General features: G+C 40.6%; 1 protein-coding gene across 1 annotated transcript in view; it reads right to left on the bottom strand.

Annotated features, from left to right (window-relative positions):
* syt3 (synaptotagmin III) overlaps positions 1-16057 on the bottom strand; it is a 113365-nt gene that overhangs the window by 22085 nt on the left and 75223 nt on the right. The window contains exons 6-7 of the mRNA XM_033971047.2: positions 13987-14205; positions 1025-1145 (exon numbers count right to left, since the gene is read on the bottom strand). Of these exons, the coding sequence (XP_033826938.1) occupies positions 1025-1145; positions 13987-14205 (340 nt within the window). The remainder of the gene's footprint in view (positions 1-1024; positions 1146-13986; positions 14206-16057) is intronic.

Genomic DNA, 16057 nt, shown 5'->3' with positions numbered 1-16057 from the left:
ATATCTTTTGAATGGAAAAAAAGTCCTCAAAATGTTGCCTATATCAAGAAGCACAAACCCATAAGAAAAACTATCAAACATCTTCTCTCTCCTTGACCAAACTCCTCTGTTGTTAAACTTGTAGGAGCCTTGACTTTGGCCGGACCTCTTCACCCGCGCACGGCTAAGTCCCGGCTTATCTCCACAGCAGCAGATGTTTAGTGTGTGTGTGTGTGTGTGTGTGTCCATGTGTTTAATAAGCCGATTACACCCCCTCCTCACCTGTACCTGCGTGTCTGTACCATACTGTATAAAGAAGCGGAGTAAGTGAGTGTGACGTCACCCAGAGCGTTCAACTCCAGTCAAATGAAGCTCATCGACGATAGCGGTTATAGGGGTGAATCATAGCAACCAGACAGCCAATCAGGAGTGAGACTGCTGAAGGTAACGCCCCTTTTTTAAAATCCATAACAATCATCTTAAAGGACGTATCAGCATGCACTTTTGATTTTTTTTTCACACAACTACCTCTATTTTACATATCCATCCTTATTTTTTCCTTTGACGCATCAATTAACTGACTGGGAGAATCTCGGCAGCACCCGCGCTCTGATTGGTCAACTTCGAGGGCGTCGAGATCCCAGTCTGCGTTGTGTTTTGTGCTGTTTTTCCCCGTTCCCTTCTGTGTCAGAGCCTGGAGCTGGGTGGAGACTTGGGGTCGTACCATGCACACCTGCAACTAATCACTAATCAAGCTGCACCCAGGGAGGACAAAGGGAGCCAGGACCTGACACTCAGCGCCAGATCGTCCTCGTATCCACAGTGGTGCTGCTCTGCTTGGCTCAGTCTCTTGTTTTTGCATTTTGACACTCATTTCTAAGTTTTTGCTCCTCGTCAAATTCCACTCCCTGGACCCACTCAGCTCCTCTGTCTCCGACCCAGCTCTTCACGACCGTTATGAACCTCACATCTTCCGACCCAGCTCACCTCATCTCTGACCGCGCTGCCCACGATCTACTCCTGAACTACGGCAAACGACCCTCACCTGAGAAGCCGGTCAGGTCCATGGCTTTGAGGTTGGTGGCCTTGATGATGGTGACGGTGAGTCTGCCGGCTGTGGGCAGGTAACACAGGGAGAAGTTCAGCTCTCCCAGGTCCGGTTTCTCCTGTTTAAGACGAGAGGAAGGGAGGGAGAGAGAGAGAGAGGGAAGAAGAGGGAGGAAAGAAGACAAAGAGAGGAAATGGATGAGAGGGTAGGGACAAAAAGTAAAGGCGGAGAGTGAGAGAGGGTCCAAGAGAGGGTTGGGAAAAGGGGAGAGAGAAGGAGGGAGACAGGAAAGGGGGGGATGAAAGAAAGGAAAAAGCAAAAGAGGGACAAAAAAACGACCAAAGAGGAGAGAGTAAGGAGCGGTAGGATGTGCATAAGAGAGAGAGAGTGATAGATGGAAATAAGGGTGGACGAGAGAGTGAGAAAACAACAGAATGAGGGGGAGAGGGCGAGAGGAAGAGAGAGCAAGGGAAAGAGAGAGGGAGGGAGGAGGAGGGAAAGAGAGAGGGAAAGAGAGAGAGAAAGAGAGAGGGAGGGAGGAGGGGAGAAAGAGAGAGGGAGGAGAGAAAGAGTCCAATGAGTATGAATTTCACAGCTGTCAAACACAGGACAAAGGCTCTGACAGACTGTTTCTGAATCTGAACACAAACAATCACACTTCTGCACTGGACAAAAATCCATCCAAGTCACACACAGGCAGGAGGGGGAGTGTCTTGCCCAAGGACACAACAGTGGGAAACCACCAACCCTTGTCCATTGGGATGTCTAATATGAGTGGTACGTGGTAGTTCTCCGTCCTCTCAAATGACTGGGTGTGGACCTGTCAAACTGAAATGACTGAATGTCGATATCTTTGCCTGACAAATCCAGATTTTCAGATTGATATCAGTCTGGTCCCGACGTCCAAGACATGATCGTCCAATCTGATTTGTTTTTTTCAGTGATGTGAAATGAAGGAGCTCATTAGTCACCTGTGATTTACAAAGAAAATCTCTCATTCTCTCATCAGTTTACTACTTCTCTCATTAATTCTGCAGAAATGCTCCATGTTTTTCCCCGTGATATTTTTTCCTTTATTTTTTCCAATAAGGATCAACCTGATGTGTGTCCCTGATTGGCTAATCCACGTGTCAATCAAGCCCATCTGAAAATGGGGCGATTCACCAGTGACTCACCAGACTCATATCTTCATAAAATATTGAAGACGTGTGTGTTCTGGATCCAGGCAAAATTTAAATATTTAACAGATAAGTTTTGGAAAATCATCACATTTTTAATAATGCCACTTTGCAGCTGACGTCATCAATATTCTCTGGATGTGTGATGCTAAACGAAGGCACTGCTCTGTCTGAAGCTGTTACTCAAGTTAGAATCTGAACTTTATTTTACCTCAATCTGACCATAAAGAACAGACTTAGTTGGAACTAAGTTGATTTGATACTTTTAAGACTTTTGTTCTCAGTGTTTGTTAACGTGTGCATTCTGTCACTGTGGTAACAGCTCAACATTTTGCCATAGATATATATATGAAGAACACCCCAAGCATGATGTCACTACAAAGTATCAATTGATCTCCAGACATCAGCCAGGAAGTTAAAGCTTGGGCGCAGATGGGTCTTCCAAATAGACAATGACCTGAAGCACACTGCCAAACTGGTTACAAAGTGGCTTAAGGATAACAAAGTCAACATTTTGGAGTGACCATAACAAAGCCCTGATCTCAACACTATTCAAAATATATGGGTGATCTGAAAAGACATGTGTGAGCAAGTCATACAATTTAAAGGCAATGGTACCAAATAATGAAATGTATGTAAACTTCTGACTTTGAAGAACGCCATGAAAAATGGTCTTACAAAATCCTTCTCTCATTATTCTGGTATTTAGCAAATAATTATTATTATTTTGGTAATCCTAACTGACAGAAAACAGGAAAAGTTTTATTTGATTTCATCTCAGACAGTGAGAAAAAAAGCAAGAATTTGTATATAGAGCATGCAAACGTCTGCTTTCAACTGTGTACAGTACAGTAGGCGTGTCACAATAAATACTATATGCACTTATCGTTTAACACATGACAGATGGAACAATATTTTTGGGGGTCAATATTTATCATTGGGACTTTTTATTTGCCTTAGACGGAAAAACTTTGGTTATTTTTCTGTACTACAATGAGATTTGAACTGTAGAAGGTTGGATTATGAACTCATTACTCATTATAGATACAACCTAACTACTAAAGTGTTGCAGCTCATATTTTTTAACAATATTGTACATTTAAATATTTTTGGGGGTAATTCTGCTTTCTCATTTGGTTTAAATAATATCGTTTATGATCTATAATTACTTAAAAATTTGTTGTTGTGACAGTCCTACAGTCCAGGTCCATATAGAACAGTTTTTGTCATGAGAGACATAAGTTGACACACATCCGCAGACTCCAGTTTGGCTCCTTGTCTGCCCTCTCTCTCGGGTCAGAGGGGCATATACAGAGCCGCTATGGGGTCTTCATGGCTGTCAGACAATGCACGCTGATGGAGTGAACTGTCTGCGTCCCTAAAAGAGCCGCTGCAGTGACATGAGAACGCTCTAATGTGAAATGACAAAGTGATAAAACCCATCACTGCACAACTCTCTATACTGTCAATCCCCCGTCTGACCTGGAGCAGCGGGGGGCACTGTGGAGCAGGCGCCTCATAGTTAGAAGGTGAGGGATTGGCTTTTTTTTCTGGAGCAAGACGCCAGAGCTACAAGATGAATCGCAATCAAAACGAAATTTGAATCCAATTAGCAAATCGCAAAGGCTGCAGTTTTTGTAGTACCATAATTTCCTCCACTAACAACAAAATCTTAAAAGTCTTATTCTGCATAAAAACTGCTCGCCCTGTAGTTTAGATCTGTACAAACATGTTCTGAAATGTGATTCTTGTGTTAGTTGGTCAGTTCATATTTGAGTCTTTTTGTCAGTTTGTCTGGACATGTTTAAAATGTGAACTTTGAACTAAATCCTACTATTATAACACACCTATTCTGCAAAATGGACTTTCCACATTATAGTTTCCCTTCACCATTTACTCACCCGAAGTTGTATTTTTGAGTGATTCGTGCATGTTTGAGCAATCTTTAATCAGTATCTGTGTAATCCCTCAGTCGTCCAGGTCTGATCCAACACAAAAAAAAAAAAAGAAAATCTGTCAAACGGACAAAACGTTGTAGGAGTGAAGACGTTTCGCCGCCAACCCGCTTCTTCAGTTTTGGTCAGATTACTGATGGACACTCTCTCGTTACAACTTTTAGGGTTTGTCGCTACATTTTAAATAATTTTTTGTGGTATAAAGTGCACTTCTATTTTGCCCATGGCCTACGGCACTGGTCATAGAAGTGTTTCAAAGTTGTAGAAAAGGAAATTTGGATTTAAAATATTGTCATTATTTCTATCTGAAGCGAGGAGCTACCCTAAGTGTGCACTGTACCTGAGTCCTACATAGCATAGTCATTCAAGCCCCTAATGAGTGATTTCACACATATTAATCTCCGAGCTAGCCCTATTGTTTTCTTTGTTTTCTTCGTCTCGATTTTGTCTGAGGATGGTGTTATAAATAGGGAATAGATGCCGTCCGTTGCCGTTTAGTTTCTCCAATGTAACGCTCACTGCACTTTTCACTACATTGAATGGACTAGACCACATTGGTTTGTTTATGGCTCGGGGTTTTGTCCTTTGGGTGGACCAGTTTCTGTCTTAAAGTGTTTGTAGGTTTGAAAATAGACAGAATTTTCAGACTGTCTGAAAATTCTCTAAAGCTTTTCAGATTTGGACGAGCAGCAAAACGTTTTCACTCCTATAATCCTTAATCGCTTATTTTCAAGACGCTATTTTGCCAATCTACTCACTGCTACGTACTTTTCTTAATCGGTGATACTCGTAGGATTTGGAAGTGTTGCGTAGTCATTTTGGTACAAATGAAAAAAAAAATCTGCAATTCGCTAGTGTGATGTGCAGCTATCCATGGGAGGGTCCAGCAGGTTCTTTGCTGTAATGACGTTTACGGCTACAATTGGGCACCGCAGTTTTGTAATTCGGACGTCAGTGGATCTGTTTTGTTTATTAAGTTGTTTTCGATGAATATTAAAATGTCCAAATTATAACGTAATGAGCCATGGGTGTCATAGATTATAGCTATAAACCAGACAAGACAGAAGCGCAATATGCTTTAAAACAAATCCAATTGCAATATTTGTCAGAAAAATCTGAATTATGTTCTTCCCAAATAGCTCAGTCCAGAAGGTACTATGGAGTAGGGTACAGTCGCCTCACAACAAGAAGGTCCCTGGTTTGATTTTCAGGCAGTAGGTTGCGTTTACTACTGAAGGACGACGCCTCAGAATGTTTTAAGGCAAAGGATCAATGCAAGCGACATGTTTGTAGAGTCAATTCCTAAAAAAATATATATGTTTCATTGCATTTGAGGATTTGTATATTCTTTCAAAAACAGTGAACCTCCGATAAAGTTAGAGTTACATAGAACACTGCCCTCTTCAGGTGTGTGGGTGGAGAGTCCCTGCCCCAAGTATCTCAAGGTCTTGTTCACGAGCGAGGGAAGGATGGAGCGTATCTGGACCTGTATCGTTCAGTATATGAAAGCTGGAACAGTATATTTTGAGGCTCAATATTTCCCATGGACATAGTTTCTTTCCAAAACTGGAGAATATTTTGTTATTTCTGTCGTAATGTGAAAAGAACTGATGTGTTGAGGGTTGAAAAAGTACCTTCTAAGGCTAATTATGACTTCACTCTGCTGTTTATTTGTTGCGCCTCATGTCTTTTAATGATTCTGTATATTTAAATATTTGTTTGCTGGCATCATTCTTGCTTTATTGTTACTGTGTCAGTGGCATAAAGTAGTTTCAATATTATCTTTTATCGCAGTACATCTCTGCGGCTATATATACGGCTTCAAAATGTGTTATCGAGACAGGCCTAGACTGTAGCGGCGAGGAAAGAGCTTTAAGTCTCGTCTTAGGACCACACAACTCACGGATAAAAGTGGGTCTTATGTCTTTTATTGGTTTGTTTTATTTATTGGATTTATTTATTTCTATTTTATTATTTATTTTTTTACTCTGTTGTTTTTATTATGTTTTTATGGTATTAAATTATTGATCTTATTTGGCCGTTTGGAAGCAGCCTGTGTTCATAAAATGTGGTATAAATCAGCCAGATCCGGCCACTGCAAAAGACAAAACCACATCATGGACTGGAACGATGCCAGGGTCATACGCGCTGAGAGCAACAAACACCAGCACTGGATCAGAGAGGCCATCGAGGTCCGCAAAGAGGCCCAAAGGAGCATGAATCAAGACGAGGGAGTGTACACCTTATCGCACATGTGGGATGCGGTCCTGGAGGGGGTGTTGGACAGCAGGAGGTGTGAGCTTCCCCTACTGTCTGGCAAAATCAAGTAAAGCAGCCAACAAGGCACATGATTACACTGTCACTACACCATCATGTGACGCTTCTGAGGAAGATACAGGAAGTAGCCAAAACATGTAAAACAGGTAAACAAACACTCTTGTCTAACAAAAAGTATTGCTAGTTCTAAAATGCTATAGAAAAACAGTGGAATGGATTGAGTTCAAAGCAAAGGTCCTGATTTACCTGTCAAACTACGTTCCTACTTTCACCTGGTTCAGTCCTTGTTTAGATCTATGTTCCTACCCTCTCCTATGGTCTCTGGCTCAGTCCTAGTTTAGTCCTTGTTCAGAACTGGTTTAGTCCTGGTTCAGTCCTGTTTCAGTCCTGGTTCAGTCTTCATTTAATCTTGGTTCAGTCCTGGTTTAGATCTATGTTCGTAACTTCACCTATAGTCCCTGGTTCTGTCCTTGTTCAGTCCTGTTTTAGATCTCTGTCCCTACCCTCACCTATGGTCCCTGATTACGTCCTGGTTCAGACCTAGTTCAGTCCTGGTTTAGATCTCTGCTGCTTCCTTCACCAATGGTCATCAGGGTTGGGTAATGACCGAAAGAACAAGATCGCAGATACAAGCAGTTAAATGAGTCTCCTCCACAGGGCGGCTGGGCGCTCCCTTAGAGACAGGGTGAGGAGCTCAGCCACATTAGAGGAGCTCAGAGTAGAGACGTTGCTCCTCCACGTGGAGAGGAGCCAGCTGCCATCTGAAGTGGTTCGGCTATATGTTCTGGATGCTTCCTGGACACATCCCGGGGGAAGTGTTCCGGGCATTTCCTACCCGGATGAGGCATCGGGGAAGACCGAGAACACGCTGGAGGGACTATGTGTCGGCTGGCTTGGGAACGCCTTGGGATTGCCCCGGAAAAGCTGGAGGACGGGAAGTCTGAGCATTCCTACATGGACTACTGCCCTGAATAAAGTGAAAAAAATGGATGGATGGTACTTTTCTTTATGTTAGTATCAGTGCAAATATATTTCAAATGTGAGGCTTAAAAATAGGGCAGTCCAAATCCACACCGTTTGTCCATGTTTGACCTCCTTTAGCTGAGAGGACATTTAACTATGAAAGAAATACAAAGGATAGCTACAATTAAGTCCTGACACTTTTATCTGCTGGAGCCTGGTTAATCAGAGCGGTTCCACACAAACGTCTATAATTACACTTTTCTCTATTGGGTCTATATACTCTACTATTATATGATTACACAGAATGGAGTCACTGTGAACACAGAACAATGTCAAATCTGTGGGATTATCAGGTAGTGGAGTCAGACTAAACACAGAAAAGTGTCATATCTGTGGGATTATCAGGGCCCGGAATCACAGTGAACACAGGATGATGTCATATCTATGAGATTATCAAGGAGTGGAGTGAGACTCGGACTACTCTGGAATTGGATTGAAATACAGTTTGTAGCTCTACTTCTCACATTGACAAACCAGTCAGCCAATCACAGTATGTATGTAATAATGGAGTAAGGTTTAATATGAATTCACAATAACAGGAGGGAAGTAAAATAGAAAATTATTCTCTAACTTGATCTGGGAATATGGGGCTGAAACCCCATTGAAATTGAAAATTTTGCTCAGTAGCACAAAAACAGTAATTCATTTTATTTTAGAATTTTGAAATAACTGTAAAATATAGTTTAAATTAAAATATTACTATGATTTACACTTTTTATTTCATGATTACAAACATGACCGGCCCCTGTTGCATTCTCACATTTCACCACTAGAGGCTGTCTACGTTCAGAGGTGGAAGAAGTGCTGATCCAGAGGCAAAAAGTTACTCAAGTAAAAGTATCACATGAAAAAATCTTCTTAAGTAAAAGTATTTAAGTACCTGTTTAAAAATGTACGTTCAGAGTAAAAAGTTAAAGTATTTCACAGTATCAAGTGTTGTTCATTTGTTTAAGTGTTAAATGTAGCGACAGTGATTAAAAATGATCCATATATTCGTTACAGTAACAGATCGACTCAATGTCTTAACTTTTCTTTTAAATTTTGTGTATTTATTTTTTGTTTTGCTCAAAGCCGAAGCTTGAACTCAAAAACTTTAGTCAGGCTGTTTCCACGAACATGGTAAAAATAACTCCTCAAATCATATGAAAAGTACTTTTTACTTTTACTTTTTTTTACCTGTTCAAAAATGCAGTGGAGTAAACAGTACAGATACTGCTCTCAAATGTAGTGAAGTAAAAGTAAAATATAGCCACTATTAAATGAACTTAAGTAAAGTACAGATACCTAAAAATTCTACTTAAGTACAGCACTTTACTACTTGTACTTCATTTCCTTCCACTACTACTTTACTGCACTCTGGTCTAATCGATGCCAGACTTTACAAATGCAACTGGATACTAATCTGAACAAATACTGATTCTGAAAAAACTATATATATCACATAAACATCGGATACTTTGTGAATACTTTTAGAATGGACTCAAACTATGTCAAAATATAAGAAAACATATTTACATTCTATTGTCTGAAAAAATCTAGTGTTTTATATTATTACTGTGGCTCTGACATCAGTATCTCCAAAGCTCAAAACGCTCTGTTCCACCTTGTGATGTCATGAAGTGGTATTTTTCAAGTTAACAGCTACTTTTTACCTTTAGTTCAGTAGAGATTAGCAATTCTAGAGCTGAAATCATCCAAACGATTCTAGTGAAGGTGTGTGGAGTTTACAAACACGGTGGAGCACTTCCTGTACTACCACACGATGACATCACAAGGTGGAACTCGGCCTAAATGCGCAGAGTTTGTGCGTTAAATGTGTGCAAACGAAACCAAACACAACCCGACTCTTACATTTACGATGAGGAAACAACACTATAACACAGATCAGAAAACGGCGTAATATGGGGTCTTTAATGCTTTACTGTGGAACATTTCAGACACCTTTAATGTCTCAATCCATTTATCCATAATGGTCCATAATGGGAAGCCTATCAGGAATACGTAGCTGCGGGATTATTGCACGTTTTAGGTAGATATTTGGGGTTAGGGGTTAATAGTAAGTAAGAAATAGTATCAGAAAATAGAAAGTAGCGTAATATAGACCCTTTAAATGTGATTAACTGCACAGACGTACTACGGGTCAAAGTATATTTCTTCTATATATAGCCCCGTACAGCCCCGAGGTAAAGCCTTATATCTCCTTTGGACAGACAGATCGCCCCCTGATGGTATTGGACTGTATCTGACTGTTGTGACATAAGGTGAAACCCAGGTCACCGCGCCTCTCTGCACCAATCGATAAGCCCCTCCCACCTCCGTTTCCCTGGCGATGTCTCCAACTTATTTAATAAATGAAAGGGTTTACGCCAAAACAGTTTAAGGACCTGGCTCTACCTCATTTGCTAATAGCGTCTGCTGAATATTTCATATAAATCTGCTCCGACAGTCCTTGGTACAAAGTTGGGAGGTAGATCCGGACGAGGTTTTATTCCACTGCATTATGAGTCGTGATGAGGCCAGCGCTGCAGACTTTTTTACAGCCAAAACCTTCTCAGAAATATCCTTCCACCGGAAAGGTTTAACAACACGAGGACTATAACTCAAGTGCAGGCTTCCAGAAAGTAGCTCGAGCGAGAAAACAACGCGGAAATATAAAAACGCTCCAGAGCAGGTTAAAGAAGCACTGTGTCACTTTTCTGGTTGCTTTGTCGCCATGGAGATGATATTGCTTAGACGGGGATGTTCCACAGTACAATTTTAAACATGTTCACTACTACTGCTACTGCCACGACTACTACAACTACTGCGACCACTCCTACTACAACAAATACTGCTACAACTACTTCTACTACTACAACAGCAACAACTATAACTACTACTGCTGCTACAACTGCTACTACAACAAATACTGCTACAACTACTACTACTAATAGTGTAGCTACAACAACTATAACTACTACTGCTGCCACAACAACTACTACTAATATTATTACTACTGCTACAGCTACTACTACAACTATTACAACAACGAATACTGCTACAACTATTCTATGAATAGTAGTACAACAAATATTGCTACAACTATTACTACTACTACTAGTACAACTACAACAACTATTACAATTGCTACAGCTACTACTACAACTATTACAACAACGAATACTGCTACAACTATTCTATTCTACAACTACTACTACTACTAGTACAACTACAACAACTATACTACTGCTACAACATCAACAACTATTACAATTGCTACAGCTACTACTACAACGAATACTGCTACAACTACTTCTACGAATACTACAACAACTATAACTACAACTGCTGCTGCTACAACTGCTATTACTAAAACTACTACTACTACTACTACAATGACTACTACAATGACTATTACTACAAATACTCGTTCTACTACTACTACTACTACTGTTACTACTGCTATTACTGCTACAACTACTACACCTTAGCCTGGAATGTTCCACAGTAGGGCATTAAACATATCCATCTGCATCACATCAGTTACAGGTGTTTTATTGCTCAAAAATACCTGGGAAAAACATGAATTCTCCCGCCTCTCCACAAACCTGACCTGTAACGTGGCCTTTTGGTCAGTGATGGAAGGTAACAAAGTACAAGTGGTAAAGTACTGTACATAAGTAGAATATTTAGATATCTGGACTTTACTTAAGTACATTGTAAAGTGGATACTTTTTACTTTTACTTCACTACATTTGAGAGCAGTATCTGTACTTTCTATTCCACTACATTTTTTAACAGGACTGAAAAGTAAAAAGTACTTTTCAAATTATTTCAAGGGTTATTTTATTTTATTTAAGGTACTTGAATATTTTTACTTCTTTCATGTGATACTTTTACTTGAGTAACTTTTTACCTCTGCTTCTGTACTTTTACTTAATAAACAAAATTGAGTACTTCATCCACCGCTGCTTTTGCTGTAATCTGCTTGTCTCCATGGAGATAGATCATTTTTTAAGGGCATACTATGGAATATTCCCGGGTACTGGATGTGAACACCAGGCAGAAAGGTTTCATAGTGCAGCTTTACTATAGTCTCAACCCTCCAGCACCAGGCAGAGAGGTCAAAATAAAGAGCACTACGGTGTTTTCAGTTTTCAGAGTTGGTACAAAACAAGATGGAGAGTGATGACCCCCTTAACTACTATAAACAGAAAAGGCGTTGTGTGCGACGTGGGGACCATAACTGTGAGGTTGCCCACGGAAACGGACTGATTTAAAAAGTAAATCTGGCCTTAAAGGGTCATTATGTCACAGGTTAGCCAGCTGCTTGTCTCCATGGAGATTCTTTACCGAGAATGTCCTGGAGTATTGCATTAAACTTATCTCCATGGAAACAAGCTGGGAAGTGTCACCAGGTCAGGGAGGAGGTCTGGGGAGAGTGGGCTCTTTCTCTCTCGTTTTAGCAGTACTACTATGCTGCTGGTACTACAACCACTACTATGCTACTACTACTACGCTGCTACTACTACTACAACCACTACTATGCTACTACTACTATGCTGCTACTACGACCACTACTATGCTACTAATACCACTACCAGTACTACTATTACTGCTACTATGCTGCTGCTACTACTGTGCTGCTACTACTACAACAACTACTGCTGCTACTACCACTAGTATGACTACTACAAAAATAATATTACTGCTTGTACTATCATTACTACTACTACAATTACTGCTATTACTACAACTATACTAAATGCTACATCTCCTTCATGTTTGGCCATTTTTGTGTGAATCAGGTGAAATAGAGTTGAGGCTTACTACTACTACTACTACTACTGCTACTGCTACTACTACTGCTACTACTACTACTACTACTACTACTACTGCTACTACTACTACTACTACTACTACTACTACTACTACTACTGTGTCCATTGTCCATAGGTAACAGTCAGTTGCAGTAGAGTCTAGTCTCTGTGTGATATAATACACTTGACTTTAGTCTGAGCAGGTTTGGTTTGTTCAAATGGGACCTGTCACTCTGTCACTCCTCATTCAGATCTGTCCATTCTCTCTATCACTCTACTTCTCCCAGTCCCTACCTCTCTCTCTTTTTCTCAGTCCTTTTCCTCTTATTTACTCCTCTTCATCCCTTTTTCCTCTTCATCCTTCTATCACCATACATCTCTCACCTGCATCTACCCCTCTCTCGTCTCTCTTATCCCTCCTTCGTTCATATATTTGTCCAGCCCCTTCATCCCTCTCTCTCTCTGTCCCTCTATATCTTCTTTCCCTCTTCCTCCCATCACTCCATCTCTCTCATCTGTCATCCAGCCACTCAACGCTCGTCTCTCTCTGTTCCCCCCTTTGTCCATATAACTGCCAGGCCCCACCTTCTCTCTCTCTCTCCTCTACCTTTTTACTAGTCCCTTGCTCTCTCCATCCCTCTCTCTCTCTCCCTCTATATCTTCTTTCCCTCCTATCACTTCGCCTCTCTCTGATTCCTTGTCCAGCCATCCCGTACTCATCTCTCTCTCTGAACTCTCCTTCCTCCATATTACTACCCTCACTCTACACTCTCTTTCTGTCTCTCTCATAGTCCCTCCCTCTTTCTCTCTCTCGTACATCTTTCTTCCTCTCCATTTCGCTGTCTTCTCTCTTTCTCTCTCTGGTGTCACTCTGCCTTTACTCTTAACCTGGTATCACACGGGATCCAGTGAAAATGAATGCGATTACTGAGGCTGTTGAAAGTAATGCCCCTTTTCTAACCACACCGCTGGTTTAGCAGGGAGCAGGCGCTTAGCAACGCTGTCAATCAAACCTGTTGCTAACGGGGAAAGGAGGCGCTTGATTTGTCTGTTATTAATGTTCATATCTCGAAATAGAAAAAGAGGAATGTCAGGCTCAAACTCCTCTGTTAGGGTAGAGTGGGGACAGTATAAATTCTCGCTTCTCTGTCGAACAGCTCAGACTCTAAATGTCTAGCAGGGTAAGGTAGCGTTTGAAGTCTTGAAAGATGTCTTCAAAAACTTTGTCCTGATGACTGAACCGCTAAAGACCAACAGCCCTCATTGCCTTGAATGATTTATACTCACGTTGGGGGGTGCACTACATGTGTTTCTATGGTGGGATGTTCAGCAGTTACCATGGTGACACAATGCACACATTAGCAAACACAACCGCAAAAGTTTAAGATGATCTGAAAAGAGCCTGTGATCAATAAGAGAGTTCATGGTCTTGTTTAGGAGCTTGAATTTCAACAAAAACTGTGAGAAACTGAAAAACATTTGGCTAATGCTAATGCTAGCTAGCTTAGTAATGCTATTTGAGAGGGACAAAATCAGCTCGCCTGTTGTAGTTCCAGCCAAGTCAGCTCTTTAGGGTCAGATTGTGTTAAAACAAAGCTCAGATTAAAGTCTAACTTGAGTAAAGGTGCTTCAGACAGAGCAGTGCCCCCAGATAGCATCACAGCCCCATGCAATGTAACGGCATCAGCTGCAAAGTATCCACAGACATGATGGAGCGTGTGTCTTACAGCGTGGCCCTCGATGATGTCCCTCCAGATGGGTTTGTCCCCGCTGCCCTCGCTGAAGTCCAGCAGGTTGTCCACCACCACCTGTCCAATCAGGTCGTGTCTGGAGAAGCGGTCGAAGTCGTACACGGAAAAGTGCAGCTTTCGGGAGTGGAGCTCATCCAGAGGAACGCCGAACTGGAACGTCTCGTTAAACACCGGGTTCAGGGTCTTTCTGTGAACCTGGACAGACAGAAATAGAGAGGAGGACATTTAGTGCATTTTAAAGGGTTCATATTAAGACGTTTCTGATGTTCTTATGTTGTTTCCTCATCACAAACAGACCTGGAGTTGTGTTTTGTTTCATTTACACATGTTTAACACACAAATCCTGCATATTCAGTTCCACCTTGCTCCACTGTGTTTTTAAGCTCCGCACACCTTCACTAAAATCTGTTGGATGATTTCAGCCCGGGAATTGCCAAACTCTACTAAACAAAAAGTAGGAACAGAGCATTTTGAGCTTTGGAGATGTAAACAGACTTCTTCTTTCTTCTTTATCTGTCAGGGACCATGCACAACTTCATGAATCTTACAAAAGAAAAGATGATTTGTACCAGATTTGGCTACTCCTACTTTCCATGTCTGGTCCCTGTGCAGGTGAACACACAGTAAAATACACTTTTCATTACAGTTACATTATAAAACTAACAGTTCATCGTTAAATTAGCAGTAAAATACAATAAATGTCCCCATGTTCAGTAAAGTATGTTTCCTACAGTCCAAACAATATAAAAACTCATTATGTGCAGGTTTTTACAGTGAAACAGAACAGAACAAATGAACTTGACTGATGTGACACATTTAATCACCTAAAATGCACTTTTTCAAATTAATAGTAAAATTATTCAAATCTACGGTTAGTTTCTGGAGTGTCTGGAGCTGATTCAGTGTCTGACGGTTTGAAAAGAAAAGTCCGACTGAACAAAGGTCGAGGATTTTTTTGGAGCTATGCAGAGACCGAGGGCATCAGGGAGTTTGTTCAGAACAAATTTTAATACATTTTTTCGATGTAGGTGGAGCTGCATTATTATTAACTTTGAATAAATATCTTAAAATTGAATACAAAATTAAATTGTCGTAACTGAACATTTTATCTGTACTTAAGATATTACGGCGGTGATAACGAACTAATAATAAAGTATTACTCAAACGTGTGTGAAGTACTTTACTACTTTCACTTTGTTACGTTCCACCTCTGTTCACTATTTTAAATTTAAGTCTAAGTTATTAAGTTATTCATCTTGATTTTTGACTGTGTTTATTCTCTTGCTGTCCTCGAACGGTGCGTTGCAACACTGGAATTTCCTCCTTGTGTTACAAATACAGGTTCTCTTATGTGAACATCAGTCTGATTTTTTAAAACTTGCATGAATCAATCAAAAATACAACTTTGAGTGCGATAATGAGGGAATAAGATTATGACATTACTCAGTTGCTTCTGTCACACTGATGTTGAACTATGACAGAAAAACATCTGTACAGCCACGAGCAGTTCTTTCCATATGGTTCTCATCCAGCAACGTCTTTATGATTCTCAACTAAATGACTAAACTAACTGTAGGCAAGATTATTCAGTCTCGACAGCTACTTTTCTCCATCAAAATGTAAGTGCTTTGTCTTATATGTTCCACAGTACGACATTAAAGAAAGTACGATCTATTAAAGTATTCTATTATCGATCTATTAAAGTACGATCTATCATATTACTGCATTTTCTGATGTGTTATAATGTTGTTTCCTCATCACAAACAGACCTGGAGTTGTGTTTTGTTTCTTCTCTCAAACAGAAAACGCTCAGTTCCACCTTGTGATGTCATCATGTGGTAATACAGGAAGTGCTCCACCTTCACTAGAATCATTTGGATGATTTCAGTCCAGGAATTTAGTTACTTTACCTTTTAAGTTAAACACGACACTTACACCTGTTACTTTAAAGATATTTTATTTGGTTAAATGTAGTTTAGCCACAGAGGGGGCGTGTCCTGTGTCGGCCATTTTTAAAGCCTCGGGTGTGGTCGTGGGCCGGACCATG

The sequence above is a fragment of the Periophthalmus magnuspinnatus genome, chromosome 8, assembly GCF_009829125.3.
Source record: "Periophthalmus magnuspinnatus isolate fPerMag1 chromosome 8, fPerMag1.2.pri, whole genome shotgun sequence".
NCBI lineage: Eukaryota > Metazoa > Chordata > Actinopteri > Gobiiformes > Gobiidae > Periophthalmus > Periophthalmus magnuspinnatus.
Note: the sequence above shows the minus strand (reverse complement) of the source record. Positions and strands in the feature narration are given on the sequence as shown.